General features: G+C 36.9%; 1 protein-coding gene across 1 annotated transcript in view; it reads left to right on the top strand.

The window, feature by feature from the left end:
- The window catches only part of LOC143021734 (creatinase-like), a 32,851-nt gene extending 11,777 nt beyond the window's left edge, over positions 1-21,074 (top strand). The window contains exons 5-10 of the mRNA XM_076179420.1: positions 1-54; positions 761-908; positions 2,601-2,715; positions 16,789-16,849; positions 20,092-20,275; positions 20,735-21,074. The exon at positions 1-54 is cut by the window's left edge and continues 174 nt beyond it. Coding sequence (XP_076035535.1) covers positions 1-54; positions 761-908; positions 2,601-2,715; positions 16,789-16,849; positions 20,092-20,275; positions 20,735-20,937 — 765 coding nt within the window. The 3' untranslated portion in view covers positions 20,938-21,074. The remainder of the gene's footprint in view (positions 55-760; positions 909-2,600; positions 2,716-16,788; positions 16,850-20,091; positions 20,276-20,734) is intronic.
- The last annotated feature ends 271 nt before the right edge of the window (positions 21,075-21,345 follow it).

The following is a 21,345-nucleotide window of genomic DNA, read 5'->3' as shown; positions in this document are numbered from 1 at the left end:
GACGCCATGAGGATGAGGATGAAGAAAAGCAAAGAGGAGATTGCAGTCATCAAGGTAAAAATAGATAAGTAAATAAATGAATAAATAGACAAATAAATAACAGATAATTGATTTAAAATGTATAGATAAATAAACATAAATATACAAATGAATAGATAAATATATAAACAGATAAATAAATAGATAAATACAGATAAATTAATAAAACTACATGAATAGATATATAAACAGATTAACAAATAAACAATTAAATGAAAATTAAATATAAAATATCAGGACCATGGTGAAACAAATAATAGGTAAGGTACATAGGACCAACTCACCCTTGCTCATGCAATAACATTTGAGGCTTCTTCGTTCTACACAACGCCAAACGATTTTATTCAGCTAAAGGTGACTTCTGGAATGGGAAGTTAAATATCAGCCCATCCGAAATTGAGTTTTAGGCCAAATTTGACAACCAGGTCTATTCCCTGGCTCTGTCAATACGAAATGGATATTTTTCTATTTGTTAACTGTTCCAATATGGCGACGAAGGTGTCTCATTCATTGCATAGTTTTTCAATATGGCGACAAAGGCTCGTTTCACACCTATCGACTTTTCGCCGAGTGCCGTCGACGACACGACGTCGTGCTCTCAAATAACCAAGGGGTATCTATGAACGCTTTCACATCTCACGACCACGGCGCACGGCGAAAAGTCGATACGTGTGAAACGACCCAAAGGTGTCTCATGATCTCTTTCTCTCTCTCCCTTCAGAACAGCGCGGCCACGGCCGACGTGGGCGGCTGGGCCATCGTGGACGCCCTCGAGGAGAACGTGCCCGAGCACGAGGTGGCCCTGGCCGGCACCCAGGCCATGGTCAGGAACATCGCCAGGATCTACCCGGACTCGGAGCTCATGGACAGTAAGGCACACAACACGGAAATAAGTGAATAAATCAATCGATAGATAGGTAGATAAATAGATAAAAATAGATAAACACACGAACAAATAAATAAATAATTAAATTAATGAAAATGAAAAATCCCATAAACAAATAAATAGATAAAGAGTGAATCAGCTCATATATAAATTATCACATAAATAAAACAAATAAATACGTAAATGAATAAACAAGCAAATAAATAAAGAATGAATTAGTAAATAAATAAATAGGTAAACAATGAATAAATGGATAAATAGAATAAACATGAATAAAGTAACTGAATACGTAAAATCAATAAACAAACGTCTTAGGAAATCTTGAAGGATGAGAACCTAACGAGACCTCAATGCTCAGTCGTGGCATCAGATGTGTCCTCCTCAGAAACTTGAAGGTGGACCTTGGGTGCGGTTCCTCCCGACAGGAGGTTCTCCCTCCTTCAGGAGAAATGGTCCAAGGATTTATTTCTGAGAAGTAAATCTGGAGCCAGGCAGATAAAGAATGCACGTGTCGATCTCACCAATCACAGGATTAGTCTTAATGGCTCTCCTGCATACATTTTCCATGCGCATGCATGAATACTTGAAAATGTTTAGAATGCCATGTAGACCAAGCTGGAACAATACATGAATTCAAATCTAAGCATCATTACTGGAAAATAAGAACATAGCCCAAGCTAGAACAACATATGAATTAAAATCTAAGTATGACTGGAAAATAAGGATATAGACCAAGCTATAAAAATATATGAATTAAAATCTAAGTATGACTGGAAAATAAGGATATAGACCAAGCTAGAACAACATATGAATTAAAATCTAAGTATGACTGGAAAATAAGGATATAGACCAAGGTAGAACAATACATGAATTCAACCTAAGCATCATAGCTGGAAAATAAGAACATAGCCCAAACTAGAACAACATATGAATTAAAATCTAAGTATGACTGGAAAATAAGGATATAGACCAAGCTGGAACAATACATGAATTCAACCTAAGCATCATAACTGGAAAATAAAAACATAGCCCAAGCTAGAACAACATATGAATTAAAATCTAAGTATGACTGGAAAATAAGGATATAGACCAAGCTGGAACAATACATCAATTCAAATATAAGCATCATAACCGGAAAATAAGAACATGACCCAAGCTAGAACAATATATGAATTAAAATCTAAGTATAACTGGAAAATAAGGATATAGACCAAGCTGGAACAATACACATGAATTCAAACCTAAGCATCATAGCTGGAAAATAAGAACATAGCCCAAACTAGAACAATATATGAATTAAAATCTAAGTATAACTGGAAAATAAGGATATAGACCAAGCTGGAACAATACATGAATTCAACCTAAGCATCATAACTGGAAAATAAGAACATAGCCCAAGCTAGAACAATATATGAATTAAAATCTAAGTATAACTGGAAAATAAGGATATAGACCAAGCTGGAACAATACATGAATTCTAACCTAAGCATCATAGCTGGAAAATAAGGAAATAGAACTAGTTGGAACAGTACACGAATTTAAAGCTACGTACGACAAATTGGAAAATAGGAAACAGAACCCTACGAGCGTTGGTCCTTTTCTGTATACTGCAATTAGGTAAATATACAACCCAGACAACACCGCGAAGTCGCTCACTCTTATTCTCGCGTTCCAGCGTGGGTGTGGTTCCAGTCGGGCATCAACACCGACGGCGCTCACAACCCGGTCACAACTCGGAAGGTCCAGAAGGGTGACATCCTCAGCGTCAACTGCTTTTCCATGCCTCAAGGGTGAGCCAACATATTGTATATATATATATATATATATATATATATATATATATATATATATATATATATGTATGTATGTATATATTAACAACCACAATGCACTTTAATTCTATGCCATCAAAGGCCGACATGCAGAAATTGAAATGCGGTACTGCCAATCTCTCTTGATAGCGTAGTTGGTAAGTTACTACGGCACTTGTCATGTGGATGCTGGGTTCGAGTCCTTGGCAGTACCGCATTTCAATTTCTGCATGTCGGCCTTTCATGGCTTAAAATTAAAGTGTATTGTGGTTGTTAAAATGTATCTTTAATCACTGAGACCCATTCAGTGTTGTACGCACACACACACACACACACACACACACACACACACACACACACACACACACACACACATATATATATATATATATATATATATATATATATATATATATATATATATATATATATATATTTATCAACCACAATGCACTTTAATTCAAAGCAATCAACATCGGACATACCGTGGAGGCACATGCAGAAATTGAAACGTGGTACGCCCGAGGACTCGAACCAACGCGGCTAGAACGTGACCAGTGCCGTATTGACTATTAGACCAATATACCATCTCTCTTGATAGTGTATTGGTCTAATAGTCAATATGGCACTGTTCAAGTTCTCGCCGCGTTGCTTCGAATCCTCGGGCGTACCACGTTTCAATTTCTGCATGTGCCTCCACGGTTCGTCCGATGTTGATGGCTTAGAATTAAAGTGCATTGTGGTTGATAAAAATGTATCTCTAGTCACTGAGACCCATTCAGTGTTGTATATATATATATATATATATATATATATATATATATATATATATATATATATATTTATGTGTGTGTGTGTGTGTGTGTGTGTGTGTGTGTGTGTGTGTGTGTGTGTGTGTGTGTGTGTGTGTGTGTGTGTGTGTGTGTATTTACCTAGTTGTATTTACCTAGTTGTATTTTACGGGAAGGGGAGCTATGCTCGTGGGGTCCCGTCTTCATATCTCATTTTATCTAAACTATTTTTAAATTCATGTATTGTTTTTGCACACACCACATTCTCATCTAACTTGTTCCAACTGTCTATTGCTCTGTGAGGAAAGCTGTTCTTTTTCAAATCTCTTCTATAGCTGTCTTTTTTTATTTTCTTTCCGTGTCCTCTTGTATTTCTGTCATCCCATTTTATCAGATTCTCTCTATCAGTAATTTCTATGCCTTTCATGATTCTGTAAATAGCTATCAAATCTCCTCTCTCTCTTCTTTGCTCTAGTGTCTGTAGTTTAAGTTTTTGTAGTCTCTCTTCATATGATAGTTTTGAGAGTGTTGGTGCCAGTTTTGTAATTGCTCTTTGTATTCTTTCAAGTTTTTTTATACATTTTTTTGTACTTGGTGACCATATCGTTGCTGCATATTCCAATCTTGGTCTTATCAGGGTGATTAGGATTTTCCTCACCATTTCTTCATCCAGGTATGTAAATGCCACTTTGATTGTTCTTATTAAATTATAAGTTTCTCCAAAAATCTTATTTATATGTTTCTCAGGTGACATATTATTCATAACAATGACTCCCAGGTCCTTCTCATTTTCTACTTTTTTTATTCCTTCTTTTCCCAAATTATATGATCCTGTTATTCTGTTTTTGCTTTTTCCAAATTCCATTATACTACACTTTTTTGTATTGAACTCCATCTCCCACTTCCTACTCCATTCTTGTACTTTATTTAGATCTCTCTGTAGTGATTCACAATCTTCTTCAGTTTTCACTCTTTTCAGTAATTTTGCATCATCTGCAAAGAAGCTCATATAGCTTTCAATTCCTTCATCCATATCATTAATATATATAGCAAACATTATTGGGGCCAGAACTGTTCCCTGCGGGACACCGCTTATTACTTCATTCCATTTTGAGTGCTGATCTCTTATCACTACTCTCATTTTTCTTTCTTGCAAAAAGTCTTCCATCCAATTTAGCAATTTACCTTGTATTCCTCCTTCATATTCTAATTTCTTAAGCAACTTCTTATGTGGTACTTTGTCAAAAGCTTTTTTTAGGTCTAGAAATGCACAATCAGCCCATCCATCTCTTTCTTGTATTATATCTATTAGCCTTGAATAGAAACATATTAAATTGGTGACGCATGATCGTCCTTGTCTGAATCCAAATTGCCTTGGATTTAGTACGTTGTTTTTTTCCAAGTATTTTACCCATCTACTTTTGATAATTCTTTCACATATTTTTGCTATTGTACTTGTTAGAGAGACTGGTCTATAGTTGGTAGGTTCTTCTTTATTTCCTCCTTTATATATAGGTACTATATTTGCTTTTTTCCAATCTTCTGGAACTTTTCCTTCTTTTAAGGAACTGCTTATTATGCTATGTATTTTGTCTGCCAGTTCATTCCTGCATTCTTTCAGAATCCAGTTTGCTATTTCATCTGGCCCATGCGATTTTCTGACATCAAAATTACCCAAGTGTGTCAATATTTCATTCTTTGTTACTTCTATTTCTTCCATAGGGGGGACTTTTTCCTTCCACTCAATCTCTTCAGGTTGTATATTTTCCCTTGTAAACACTGATTTAAAATGTTTGTTCATAATTTCTGCCATTTCCATTTCCTCAGTGTATTCAACTCCTCCTTGTCTTAATTTCTCTAAGTCTTGTTTGTTTTTCAGTTTATTGTTTACAAATCTGTAGAATAGTTTTGGTTGATCTTTACACTTTTCTATAACATCTTTTTCATATTTTCTTTTTTTCCTCTCTGCACTTTTGTACATATTCATTTCTATAACCAGTATATATTTTCCATTTTTCAGGTCTTCTGTCTTTTTTCCATCTGTTCCAGGCTTTGTCTCTTTTGTCCTTTAACTCCCTACAACTTTTGTTGTACCAGCATTTTACATATTCTTTTTCTTGTTTTTGTCTTGGGACATACTTTTCCACTCCTTTTTTGTAAATTTTTGTCAAAATATTCCATTTCTCTTCCACTGTTGTTTCTTCTTTGTATATTTCTTCCCAGTTTTCTTGTTGGAAGAATTCTCTTATTTTATCAAAGTTTGTTTTTTCATACATCATTCTTCCTTTTCTATATTGTTCATTTCTTTTCATATATTTTTCTTCATTACGTTCCAGTTCAATCAATATGTGGTCACTTTTACCTATTGGTGTTTTATATTCAATCTTGTCCACTATTCTAGGTTCAGATGTAATTATTAAGTCTAGCCTCGATGGTTCTTCTTCATTTCTATACCTAGTGTTCTCTTGTATCCATTGTGTCATTGAATGGTCAGTAATCATCTCAAGTAGAGCATTTCCCCATGAGTCATCACCACTCTTTACTGTCATTTCTTCCCAGCAGATTTCTTTGCAATTAAAGTCGCCCATCATAACTATTCTTCCTCCGTCTTCCATTATTTTAGTTAATGCTATCTTTGTGTCCTCTAACATACTTTTATGTTCACTCTCCTCCCATGAGGCTGTTTTCGGAGGCACATAATTGATCACAAATTTTCTGCTCTTCTTATCTCGGTCTTCCACTTCTATCATAATCATCTCCACTGTATTCTTTCCATATATGACACCTTTCACGTTTATATCCTTCTTAATCAGGAACATAACTCCACCCCCTTGTTTTTTCTCTCTGTTTCTAATCCAATAATTGTATGTATCATGTCCTACACTGTTGGGTGGTAGTGGGCCTTTTAATTTTGTTTCTACAATTCCCATTATGTCCGGTTCTTTTTCTTTCAAATAATCATTCAGTTCATTCAATCCTGTTATCAATCCATCTATATTTGTGTAAGACACTCTTAGTTTTCTGCCACTTCCATTGTATTCTCTGTTTCCCTTATGTTTTTCTTTAGTATGTCGAACTGCTTTATTTTCATGTTCACTACTCTCCAATAGAATCTCTCTTTCTCTGACTCCGTTCTTTCCTCGTTTTTTGCCTTAGCTTCAATTCTTTTCTGCTTTTCTGCCTCTCTTTCCTCCTTATTCATTTCTCTTTTTATCCATACCTTTTTATATTGATCATTTGTTGCTAGTTTCCCTGTCTTGGATAGAATTTTCTCTGCTGTTGTTTGTGACCTGAATTTAATCTTAATTGGTCTGGTCTTATCTGTACTATATTTTCCGAGTCTGAATTTTTCCTCAATTTCCTTTATAATTTCTGGTTCATCTTCCTGGACTAATTTTAATAAACTGCTTACTCTTTCATTTTCCTCCTTGATTCTTGCAGTTCTATCTGGGTTATGTTTCTCTTCCATTCCTAATATAATTATACATTTCTTTTTGTCAGCTAATTCTCTTACTATATTCTCCTTCTGTCTCATCACTTTAATAACTGAGTCTTCATTATGTTCTTTCAATTGCTGTTTGACTATGTCAGTGAATGAAACCTTATTCCCTTCTTGAGTTATTCTCCAATTTTTAGCTTCTGTAGCTAGTTTCTCTCTGTTTTCATTACTATTCTTCTTCAATTTCTCATTCTCCTCCTTTACATTTCCTAACTGTCTTTTTAGGTCCTCTATTTCTTCAGTTAAGTTTCTGTTAGCCTTCTCTAGTTGTTCCAACCTTTCAATTCTTTGAAAAATGGAGTCTACGTTACCTAACTTACGCTCCAAGTCCTCGATCACCTTATCAACTCTCTCCTCTAGTCTTATCAGTCGGGGGGGGGGGGGGTTGTGTCCCCCCCACCCTCTTTAAATCCCTGGAACATATTCTCGTCACTTTCTTCTGTATTGCTCCTCTCTATACTTCTAATCTTTACATTTTTATTAGACATTTGATCCTCGCTAAGTCTTTTGTTTACCTTCCGCTTGTCTGGCTGGTCAAAGTCTACTCCCTCCTCATTTCCTTCCATTTCCCTCAGTAATCCCTCCCCTTTTCCTCTTTCCCTATGTTCCCACTACTCCACGAGCAATTTCCCCCCCACCCTGCAAAAACACTAGGCACTTCTCTTTGCGTTGGGATCCACAGACTTCACTTTTCTTCAGAACGTCTTCTAAGCCGTCCATTCGTTGAAGTGTGTGTGTGTGTGTGTGTGTGTGTGTATTTACCTAGTTGTATTTACCTAGTTGTATTTTACGGGAAGGGGAGCTATGCTCGTGGGGTCCCGTCTTCATATCTCATTTTATCTAAACTATTTTTAAATTCATGTATTGTTTTTGCACACACCACTTTCTCATCTAACTTGTTCCAACTGTCTATTACTCTGTGAGGAAAGCTGTTCTTTTTCAAATCTCTTCTATAGCTGTCTTTTTTTATTTTCTTTCCGTGTCCTCTTGTATTTCTGTCATCTCATTTTATCAGATTCTCTCTATCAGTAATTTCTATGCCTTTCATGATTCTGTAAATAGCTATCAAATCTCCTCTCTCTCTTCTTTGCTCTAGTGTCTGTAGTTTAAGTTTTTGTAGTCTCTCTTCATATGATAGTTTTGAGAGTGTTGGTGCCAATTTTGTAATTGCTCTTTGTATTCTTTCAAGTTTTTTTATACATTTTTTTGTACATGGTGACCATATCGTTGCTGCATATTCCAATCTTGGTCTTATCAGGGTGATTAGGATTTTCCTCACCATTTCTTCATCCAGGTATGTAAATGCCACTTTGATTGTTCTTATTAAATTATAAGTTTCTCCAAAAATCTTATTAATATGTTTCTCAGGTGACATATTATTCATAACAATGACTCCCAGGTCCTCATTTTCTACTTTTTTTATTCCTTCTTCTCCCAAATTATATGATCCTGTTATTCTGTTTTTGCTTTTTCCAAATTCCATTATACTACACTTTTTTGTATTGAACTCCATCTCCCACTTCCTACTCCATTCTTGTACTTTATTTAGATCTCTCTGTAGTGATTCACAATCTTCTTCAGTTTTCACTCTTTTCAGTAGTTTTGCATCATCTGCAAAGAAGCTCATATAGCTTTCAATTCCTTCATCCATATCATTAATATATATAGCAAACATTATTGGGGCCAGAACTGTTCCCTGCGGGACACCGCTTATTACTTCATTCCATTTTGAGTGCTGGTCTCTTATCACTACTCTCATTTTTCTTTCTTGCAAAAAGTCTTCCATCCAATTTAGCAATTTACCTTGTATTCCTCCTTCATATTCTAATTTCTTAAGCAACTTCTTATGTGGTACTTTGTCAAAAGCTTTTTTTAGGTCTAGAAATGCACAATCAGCCCATCCATCTCTTTCTTGTATTATATCTATTAGCCTTGAATAGAAACATATTAAATTGGTGACGCATGATCGTCCTTGTCTGAATCCAAATTGCCTTGGATTTAGTACGTTGTTTTTTTCCAAGTATTTTACCCATCTACTTTTGATAATTCTTTCACAAATTTTTGCTATTGTACTTGTTAGAGAGACTGGTCTATAGTTGGTAGGTTCTTCTTTATTTCCTCCTTTATATATAGGTACTATATTTGCTTTTTTCCAATCTTCTGGAACTTTTCCTTCTTTTAAGGAACTGCTTATTATGCTATGTATTTTGTCTGCCAGTTCATTCCTGCATTCTTTCAGAATCCAGTTTGCTATTTCATCTGGCCCATGCGATTTTCTGACATCAAAATTACCCAAGTGTGTCAATATTTCATTCTTTGTTACTTCTATTTCTTCCATAGGGGGGACTTTTTCTTTCCACTCAATCTCTTCAGGTTGTATATTTTCCCTTGTAAACACTGATTTAAAATGTTTGTTCATAATTTCTGCCATTTCCATTTCCTCAGTGTATTCAACTCCTCCTTGTCTTAATTTCTCCAAGTCTTGTTTGTTTTTCAGTTTATTGTTTACAAATCTGTAGAATAGTTTTGGTTGATCTTTACACTTTTCTATAACATCTTTTTCATATTTTCTTTTTTCCTCTCTGCACTTTTGTACATATTCATTTCTATAACCAGTATATATTTTCCATTTTTCAGGTCTTCTGTCTTTTTTCCATCTGGTCCAGGCTTTGTCTCTTTTGTCTTTTAACTCCCTACAACTTTTGTTGTACCAGCATTTTACATATTCTTTTTCTTGTTTTTGTCTTGGGACATACTTTTCCACTCCTTTTTTGTAAATTTTTGTCAAAATATTCCATTTCTCTTCCACTGATGTTTCTTCTTTGTATATTTCTTCCCAGTTTTCTTGTTGGAAGAATTCTCTTATTTTATCAAAGTTTGTTTTTTCATACATCATTCTTCCTTTTCTATATTGTTCATTTCTTTTCATATATTTTTCTTCATTAAGTTCCAGTTCAATCAATATGTGGTCACTTTTACCTATTGGTGTTTTATATTCAATCTTGTCCACTATTCTAGGTTCAGATGTAATTATTAAGTCTAGTCTCGATGGTTCTTCTTCATTTCTATACCTAGTGTTCTCTTGTATCCATTGTGTCATTGAATGGTCAGTAATCATCTCAAGTAGAGCATTTCCCCATGAGTCATCACCACTCTTTACTGTCATTTCTTCCCAGCAGATTTCTTTGCAATTAAAGTCGCCCATCATAACTATTCTTCCTCCGTCTTCCATTATTTTAGTTAATGCTATCTTTGTGTCCTCTAACATACTTTTATGTTCACTCTCCTCCCATGAGGCTGTTTTTGGAGGCACATAATTGATCACAAATTTTCTGCTCTTCTTATCTCGGTCTTCCACTTCTATCATAATCATCTCCACTGTATTCTTTCCATATATGACACCTTTCACGTTTATATCCTTCTTAGTCAGGAACATAACTCCACCCCCTTGTTTTTTCTCTCTGTTTCTAATCCAATAATTGTATGCATCATGTCCTACACTGTTGGGTGGTAGTGGGCCTTTTAATTTTGTTTCTACAATTCCCATTATGTCCGGTTCTTTTTCTTTCAAATAATCATTCAGTTCATTCAATCCTGTTATCAATCCATCTATATTTGTGTAAGACGCTCTTAGTTTTCTGCCACTTCCATTGTGTTCTCTGTTTCCCTTATGTTTTTCTTTTGTATGTCGAACTGCTTTATTTTCATGTTCACTACTCTCCAATAGAATCTCTCTTTCTCTGACTCCGTTCTTTCCTCGTTTTTTGCCTTAGCTTCAAGTCTTTTCTGCTTTTCTGCCTCTCTTTCCTCCTTATTCATTTCTCTTTTTATCCATACCTTTTTATATTGATCATTTGTTGCTAGTTTCCCTGTTTTGGATAGAATTTTCTCTGCCGTTGTTTGTGACCTGAATTTAATCTTAATTGGTCTGGTCTTATCTGTACTATATTTTCCGAGTCTGAATTTTTCCTCAATTTCCTTTATAATTTCTGGTTCATCTTCCTGGACTAATTTTAATAAACTGCTTACTCTTTCATTTTCCTCCTTGATTCTTGCAGTTCTATCTGGGTTATGTTTCTCTTCCATTCCTAATATAATTATACATTTCTTTTTGTCAGCTAATTCTCTTACTATATTCTCCTTCTGTCTCATCACTTTAATAACTGAGTCTTCATTATGTTCTTTCAATTGCTGTTTGACTATGTCAGTGAATGAAACCTTATTCCCTTCTTGGGTTGTTCTCCAATTTTTAGCTTCTTTAGCTATTGTCTCTCTGTTTTCATTACTATTCTTATTCAATTTCTCATTCTCCTCCTTTACATTTCTTAACTGTCTTTTTAGGTCCTCTATTTCATCAGTTAAGTTTCTGTTTGCCTTCTCTAGTTGTTCCAACCTTTCAATTCTCTGGAAAATGGAGTCAACATTACCTAACCTACTTTCCAAGTCCTCGATCACCTTATCAACTCTCTCCTCTAGTCTTATCAGTCGGGGGGGGGGTTGTGTCCCCCCCCCACCCTCTTTAAATCCCTGGAACATATTCTCGTCACTTTCTACTGTATTGTTCCTCTCTATACTTCTAATCTTTACATTTTTATTAGACATTTCATCATCGTTCAGTCTTTTGTTTACCTTTCGCTTGTCTGGCTGGGCCAAGTCTACTCCCTCCTCATTTCCTTCCATTTCCCTCAGTAATCCCTCCCCTTTTCCTCTTTCCCTACTTTCCCACTACTCCACGAGCAATTTCCCCCCCACCCTGTAAAAACACTAGGCACTTCTCTTTGCGTTGGGATCCACAGACTTCAGTTTTCTTCAGAACGTCATCCAAGCCGTCCATTCGCTGAAGTGTGTGTGTGTGTGTGTGTGTGTGCGCGTGTGTGTGTGTGCGTATATATATATATATATATATATATATATATATATATCGTGACATCATGATAGGTGTATGAATGGTTAGAATGGAAAGACACGATTGGGAACAGGAATAACGTCTCTTGTTCCCAATCGTGTCTTTCCATTCGTATCATTTATATATATATATATATATATATATATATATATATATATATATATATATATATATATATATATATATATATTAATCCAGATTATCCACATATTATCACATATATGTATATATATAATATATAATACATATATATATATATATATATATATATATATATATATATATATATATATTTATATATAATTTTTATGACCTTCAAACTACTGCTCTGAATATATATATATATATATATATATATATATATATATATATATATTTATATATATATACTGTATTATATATATATATATATATATATATATATATTAATATTATATATATATAAATTATTTGATTTATTTTCAGAATACAAATTTCGGTCTCTATAACCTTCTTCAGAGAAATATCAACGATCATGGGCTTCAGAGAAACTCCTGCAGTGGGAGAAACTCGTCAAGCTTCGAGCGTCAGTTTTTTTCCAGAGCGTTAATTATTATAAGACTGGCTGCTTTGGAAAGGCATATAAACCCTTCTCTATCGTTGTTGTTTACTTGGATGTTTATATGTGCAGCTTCCACCGTCTTTCTCATTTTCTTTTGTAATTCCTTATGCAAAATTTCGACTTTGTTGCAATCAGGTAGGTTGTCCTGTGTGCCCTTAAGTCATTTTTGTGTTCGCTCAATCTCTTTTCAATCCCTCGACCTGATTCACCGATGTATGCTAAGGGACAGCCGCTACAGGGAATGCGATAAATCACACTGAGGTTATTGTGACTATCAGTGTGGTCTATAAATATTTTTCCTATTTTATTCGAGAATGCCTTGGCAATGTTTACCCCACCTTTTAATATATATCTATCAATATCCTCGGTGTTTTCAGAATTGGGTACAGTTATAAAATGTGGTGTGACATGATCTTTCGTCACTGTACGGTCATTAGACTTGAATGCCTGGACATTTGATCCGTTGACCTGGGCGTTTGATTTATCGTGGATTTTCTTCGCTTTGAGTCATGGAGACCGAAACGTTAGTACGTATTCTGAAGCCCATCTTCGTTTACCCTTCCCCACCTATCACTCTCACACACACACATATATATATAATATATATATATATATATGTGTGTGTGTGTGTGTGTGTGTGTGTGTGTACTCGTACATATATATTATATTATATATATATATATATATATATATATACAGTATATTAGTAAAGGAGGGGAGCAGGTTCTCAGTAATACACGTGGATTTAAAAACGACAGCATTGTTGTAGTTGTTCAGTTTTTTCTTCGTATTCTCGATTTTCCTGATTAGAGATTTTCCATTAACCGGGTGAATTGAAACTAGATCTCTATATTCTTCCATTTGTTCTTATTTGATATCGAGGTTTCGTCTTGAGAAAGACATTATCAAGATATAACTGAAAGAACAAAAATTACATGGTAACAGTAAAGCTACAAGACAATATCAAGATATAACTGAAATAACAAAAATTACATGGTAACAGTAATGGTGACAAAAAATAATAAAGATGACAATTTTGTGAAAATAAATACGAAGACTTACATTTAAAGGGAAGAGAGAAAGAAGGGAGAATGACAAGCCGAGGATGACCGATGTATATATACCTACGATCAGGTCAGACAAAAGGGGGGGCAGACAATAGGGATCTCAGAGGTCAAGGGGTAAGGGGGTTGGGGGTGGGGGAGGGTTAGGCGGGTGTGGTCACCGAGGGTGAGGGTTAGGCGGGTGTGGTCACCGAGGGTGAGGGAGGAGGTGGAGGTGAAGGGAGAGAGAGAGAAGGGGTAGAGGGAGGGGGGAGTGGGGGATTTTTATTTTCATATAATGGGATAGAAGAGATTAGATCCCATCGCCGTTAGGTGTCCTCTTCGCTGAAGCCTTTATGTCGGCTGTAGAAAGATCAGTCTTCCAGGACGGAGAGTTAAAACCATCTATCTACTGTATATATGTAGATGACATCTTTGTCAGCACCCCTTCTGTTGATTTGTTAGAAAATATACGGTACCGACTTCAGGAAATTTCAGGCTTAATTTTTACCACCGAAATTAATAACAATGGTCTACTCCCCTTCCTGGATGTGCTGGTTGATTCTACTTCCGACAACTTCATTACTAGTGTATATCGAAAACCCACCAACATGGATAAATGCATGAATGGTAAGAGCGAGTGCACAGACAACTACAAGAAAGGTGTCATTAGAGCATATGTAAAAAGAGCCATATCAGTGTGTTCCTCGTGGCAAGCTTTACACGCTGAACTTCAACACCTTAGACAAATGCTCACAAACAATGGGTATTCTAACACTGACTTTGATTCTATTACCAACAAACTGCTAGAATCCCATCTCACAATCAAAGAACCACAGAATCATAACTTCATTAAAATTTACTACAGAAACACCTTCACTAGTAATTACAAAAAAGATGAAAAAGTCATTAGGGATATTCATAAGAATTGCCTTCTTACTAATGAGAACAACAAAATCAGAGTTCTCATCTACTACAAAAATCCAAAAACTTCCTCTCTGATCATGACAAACAATTTGTCTAGGCGATCATATTTCACATCTAGAACTAATGCAGTGTATCAATACAGCTGTTCCACAGGAGATTGTAATTTCCTCACTCACACTTACATTGGTTTTACTAGATGTAAAGTCAGCCGTCGCCTATCTTTACATCTACAAGAGGGAGCAATCAAAGAACATCATAGGAATTTTCCATAACGCTGCACTCAGAAGGGATGATTTGATCAATAACACCAAAATTATTGAATCGAGTAATGACCCTAGGAGACTACAATTACTCGAAGCCTTTCACATTAAAGACAAAGCTCCAATCATTAACATCCAGAGCAATCTAATCTCTTCTATCCCATTATATAGAAATAAAGATCCCCCACTCCCCCTCCTCTCTCTCTCCCTTCACCTCCACCTCCTCCCTCACCCTCGGTGACCACACCCGCCTAACCCTCCCCCACCCCCAACCCCTTGACCTCTGAGATCCCTATTGTCTACCCCCCTTTTGTCTGATCTTAGGTATATATACATCGGTCATCCTCGGCTTGTCATTCTCCCTTCTTTCTCTCTTCCCTATAAATGTAAGTCTTCGTATTTATTTTCACAAAATTGTCATATTTATTATTTTTGTCACCATTACTGTTACCATGTAATTTTTGTTACAAAGGATTACTTGATCCATATCTAGGTCGGATGCATTGACATATAACTAATAATAAATGAAAATCAGACAGACAAATTATAACAAAACAAAAACAAATAATATAACATAAATTATAATCATTACAGCATCTTACTTAGGTATTTATCTAAATGATTCGTTTGTCTATACTCCTTTTAATTTTTTCTTTTGTTATAAATAATTTTAAGATATTACACATTCCTTCATTTGAATATTCAAGTTGACCGTCAGCAGATAATAGTGGACCAATGTGATTCCTAACAACCTTTTTATCTCTAATGTAACTATAGAATTCTTTGGGATTTTCTTTGGATTTATCAGCGATGTTCATTTCGTATTGTCGTTTTCTTTTTCTTATTGTCTTTTTTAAATCTCTCTGTATTGATACATAACTTTCATAGTCATTAGATGCACCCGAGCACTTATATTTCTTATAAGCCTGTCTCTTTTTAGCAATACTTTTTTCAGTTTCTTTGTCGAGCCACTTGATATTGTCTTGTAGCTTTACTGTTACCATGTAATTTTTGTTCTTTCAGTTATATCTTGATAATGTCTTTTTCAAGACGAAACGTCGATTTCAAATAAGAACAAATGGAAGAATATAGAAACCTAGTTTCAATTCACCCGGTTAATGGAAAATCTCTAATCAGGAAAATCGAGAATACGAAGAAAAAACTGAACAACTACAACAATGCTGTCGCTTTTAACTCCACGTGAATATATATATATATATATATATATACACATATATATATGTGTATATATATATATATATATATATATATATATATATACTGTACCCACACACAAACTGTTTTAGATCAAATTTCCACTTCACCAAGTCTTATCCTAACCTATCGTAACCTAAAACAAAGATAGTGGTGTAAGACCTAATCCCAAGGACTTTGGCGAACTACTTACCCAAACGGAGTTTGGCAAGATTCAATTTGGCAAAACGTAATTCTAGGAAATGGGAAATTACAACCCACCTTTACTACATTTTATGTTTGTGATAATTTCCGTCATACGGTTTTATTAAGTTCAACATAAATAATTTTTTCCTGCAGCTAGCCCCGGAGTGGATTAGGGATAACTGGATAAGACCAGCCACTTGCGTCGGGTCTGTTTTTGTGGAAGGGGAAAAAAGTCTAGGAAAATGTCGGGATGATTGTTGTGTATAAAGGGGTTATCACACTGGGCTACTTTTCCACCAACCTCCGATTAAACGGCTGTACCGCCCACCTCCAGAACTTTTCCATCCGTAAAATCACTATGCCAAGCTATTTTGTCTTCTCAACAAAAATACATAACATATCAGATTCCTTCCCGAAAACTGTGGGCTGCAAATCTATTCCTACAGCCGGAGGAAAATTTGCCCATTGTGATGACGCCTTTTGAATGACTGTTGCCTAGCGGTGCTATGAGATGGAACTCCTGTGACGTAACCCTCTCTCCGCAAAACTACTGTCATTGTTTTATTTGATCTATTAACTTATTTAATTTGATATATTTATTTATTTGCTTGTTTATTTTTGTAGATACTACACGGCCCTAGAGAGGACCATGTTCCTTGACCACTGCAGCGACGACCACCTCAAGGTAACCGGATTTTTCTAACAAGTGAAAAAGGGGAGAACAGGGTCGCAGGGTGTCAAGGGAAGGAAAATAACCAAAGTTTAATGTAAAATGGAGGCGGTAAAGTTAACGCCTTTGGTCTTCAATCCCCCATACCTCCAATACATGTTTTGCGAAGCGAAAATTCGGCGAATTGTCTATATTTTCTCACTTTAGGGGATCATCTCAAGGTCGTTACAAACTTGGATCACACAAACGCCATTTACATAAAGGAAATAAAGTTTAAATACCTAAATGACCCTAAATTGAGCGCATGCGCGTTTCCTCGTCTTTGTGCATCACTTCTTCAGGGATTATTACACTGGGCTGTTTCTCCTCCCGCATCCTACCTCCAATCTCCATTTGAATAACTATAATATGACTTCGCTTGCAGAAATTTTGAATTCTCTAAGAACATTTCAACAGTATGTCTAACATTCGTATAGTTTTACAATCTCTTAGTTCATCATTTAGCTTTGCTGTATATGACGGCGCTGGTAAAGCCCGCGGAAGCCTCGTGTGATAACCCTTAGGGTTGATTCACACTATCGGTCCGGTCGCGCTCCAGTCTCGCTACGCTCTCGGTCCGGTCCAATATTGTCTCATCAATTTCAATGGAAGCATTCACACTGGCGCTCTCGCTCCAGTCTCGCTCCGGTCTCGCTCCGGTCACGGTTCCGTCAAAAGATATTTTTACTGGAGCGAGACTGGACCGTGACCGAACCGTGAGCGCCAGTGTGAACTCAGTTGCCACGGTCCTGCACCTGCCAGGGCTGCCGTTTCGTAGAATTTTGTACCAAATAGCGGCATGTGGCAACTGCACAAGGATATGAGGAAATTTTTTCTACATATCAGCGGGCTGTTCATAACATTTAAAAACTCAAACTTTTGTTTAAAAATCATAGAACTGTTATCAAATAATAAATGGACCATCAAAATATGACTTAATTGGTAATTGTGTTACTTATAAAATATTGTACCCCAAAAGATACGTTTTTACATACATACATATACCAAGGCTTTTTCCCCCTTACCAGGGAGGTAGCCAAAAAAGGACAAGGCATAAAATCCTCCCCACCCATTCCATCCCCGAAAACACTCCACACCCCTCCACCCTCCCTCCCATCTTAGCACCTCCTAGATACGTTTTCACGGTGTAGTAAAAAAAATATACGCTAAAGTTTCAGCTTTCTTTTAGCGATAATAATAATAATAAAAAAGAATTTTCATATCTTACTGAATATGTTAGGGCATGGGGGCCTTATATACATTCAAGAATAAAAAAACTAGAACCAACATTTTGTCAAAGTTTGACAAGTATATCTTGCTATGAAAGTCTGCACACGCCCGAGAAAAATGTATACCCCGGTATGGCAACACTCCCTTCGTAACTGATGGTAAGACTTCTACTGGTGTCGAGGGAGGGGGGATGACGGGAACGAGAGCGGACCGATAAATACCTCAGAACCGAGAGTGGAGCGTGACCGGACCGATAGTGTGAATCAACCCTGAATACCTCAGAACCGGAGCGTAGCGAGACTGGAGCGCGACCGGACCGATAGTGTGAATCAACCCTTAGGGTTTATTCACTCTATCGGTCCGGTCGCGCTCCAATCCCGCTCCGCTCTCGGTCCGGTCCAATATTGTCTCATTAATTTCAATGGAAGCATTCACACTGGCACTCTCGCTCCAGTCTCGCTCCGGTTTCGCTCCGGTCACGGTTCCGTCAAAATATATTTTTACTGGAGCGAGACCGGAGCGTGACTGGACCGTGAGCGCCAGTGTGAACTCAGTTGCCACGGTCCTGCTCCACTCCAGTCGAGATTCAGCCTTCATATAAGCAAGTAGTGTTACCTTCTGTCCTACCAAACCATGGATAATCCAAAGGAAACACCACAATGGGATCATGAGAAAGTTAGCAAATTATAAAAATACATTTTCTTTTTATCTATCACTGATACAATGTCAATGCGTACAGCGAGGATATTCATAAGCACCAACTGAATAAAATATAACCTACAAAACTTACTTTAATTTTGTGGATTTAGATGAAATGCTAACATAATTAGTCAAAAGGTAAACCAGAGCTGTATGACCTGACTTCGCTGCACTACAGTGATAATGTTTGCATACTTATCATATTGCCAAGGTACTGAGAGAAAAAAAATACACATTATTAACCGAAGAAAGAAATTCCATATGTATAATAACAACCTATTATCCACTGCGGAAATGCATCTCCTTAGCTCACTCAACAAATATTCCTACACAAGTTTGTTTGTCTACTTATATTTTATCATTTTGCCAAGGCATTGAACCAGCTGGGGAGCTGAAATAATCTTTCAGTGTTTCTCTCGCGCCAAAAGCCTCCTTTGTAGCATTTCCCCCTCTTCTTCTCATTGGACGTACTGTGTTTGATGGAGGCATGACAACAGTATCTGGTAATGCAACAGCATTTGGGTGTATCAGATTGTGAAGTATGCATGTTGTTGTAATGATTGCATTAGCGTTAGAAGGCATAGCTTTAAGTTTCCTTAAATATATTCTGAAGGTTTGCACTAGAATACCAAATGTGCACTCAACTATCCTCCTGGCTCTAGATAATCTATAATCAAAAATCCTTTTCTCTACATTATGTTCAGTCTGTGAACCTGGGTAGGGCCTCATCAAATTTCTCTTCAGCGGGAAAGCCTCATCTCCCACTATAACGTATGGTGCAAGCACATCAGTGCCAGGAAGTGCACCATCTTCTTGTACATTTCAAGTCATCCTCAATTTTGGATAGTATTTTCTCAAATGTTCCTTTGTTCATTCTGAAATAGCTGTGGAATTTACTCTCATCATCAATAAGACGAGGATACAGAGTATGAAATTCTCCTTCAGTCTTCCTATCTTGCAACATAGGATGAACCCACAATCTCTTTCTTTTTCTATTTTTTTTTTTCTTCTTCTTCATCAAGTGCAAAAGCGATTATTGCCAACTCGGCGTCAGAAAAGTCACACATCCTTCGTAACTGATGGTAAGACTTCTACTGGTGTCGAGGGAGGGGGGATGACGGGAACGAGAGCGGACCGATAGTGTGAATACCTCAGAACCGAGAGCGGAGCGCGACCGGACCGATAGTGTGAATCAACCCTGAATACCTCAGAACCGGAGCGGAGCGAGAGTGGAGCGCGACCGGACCGATAGTGTGAATCAACCCTTACCCTTCTTCCTCCTACCGCAGGTGTGGGAGGCCAACGTGGCGGTGCACAAGCGTGGCCTCGAGCTGATCAAACCCGGGGCCAAGTGCTCCGAAATCGCTCTCGAACTCAATGAGCTCTTCTCGCAGTTTGGATACCTCAAGTACCGCATGTTCGGTTACGGCCACTCCTTTGGCGTTCTCAGCCACTACTACGGCAGGGAGGCAGGTACGAATGTGGTATTGGTCATTACTTGAATTTTCTTCCTTCCTCTGATTCATTCGCCCTTCCCTTTTTCCCTTCCTCATATTTTCCCTTAACTACTGCCTCATTTTCTTTACTTTCCTTTTGTTTTCCCTGCCTCTTTTCGTTATCTGTTTTTTGTCCTTCTTCTCTGATATACTGTACTTGTCCAGATTATCTTCTTTCCTCTTTCGTTTATTTATTTTTTCATAACTTTTCTTTCTTGCTTTTTCTCGCCTTTCTCCCTCATTCAATGGTGACATCATCGTTTTTGTTTTATACTTCTGACGTAACAACAGACTGCAATGGGACAGGATGATATATATATATATATATATATATATATATATATATATATATATATATATATATATATATATATATATATATATATATATATATATATACATACATACATACATACACGAAGGCTGTTCGTTTCAGGGCTCGAACTCCGGGAGGACATTGACACTGTGCTGGAGCCCGGAATGGTGGTTTCCATGGAGCCCATGGTGACCATCCCGGAAGGAGAGCCCGGTGCCGGCGGGTACCGGGAGCACGACATCCTGGTCATCAACGACGACGGCTCCGTCGACAACATCACTGGATTCCCGTTCGGCCCGGAACACAACATCATCAAGAAATAGAAAGTGGGAAGACGCGATGCGGGACCCACAACCGGCGATATCAATCATCTCTGGGCAGTTGCTGGAAATCACCAAAGCCTACCCAGTACAGGATGGAGAGATAGTTATCCCTCCGACGAGCAGAGATCAAGATCACTGCTAAATAAAATCATCTAGCGGCAGCCTCAAAAATATAATTAGTAAATCATGAAAACTTGATCTGATGGTATGATGTCATTTCTGGTGACCGGCCGCCCTGCTCACGCCTTTTCAAATACACTATTTTCACCTAAACATATTTGTTTTTACCCTCTCTTGCAATATTATATTTTAATAAGTGTATTGTGGCATGTCTTCCCACACATCCTTTAACAAATGTGAAGCATTTCATTTCATGGAGGGTGGGTGGGGGGAGTAAGGGTAAGAAAG

This window comes from Oratosquilla oratoria, chromosome 42, assembly GCF_046742065.1.
Source record: "Oratosquilla oratoria isolate Oo_2021 chromosome 42, ASM4674206v1, whole genome shotgun sequence".
In the NCBI taxonomy this organism is placed as follows: Eukaryota; Metazoa; Arthropoda; class Malacostraca; order Stomatopoda; family Squillidae; genus Oratosquilla; species Oratosquilla oratoria.
This window is presented reverse-complemented; position numbering and strand designations above follow the sequence as displayed.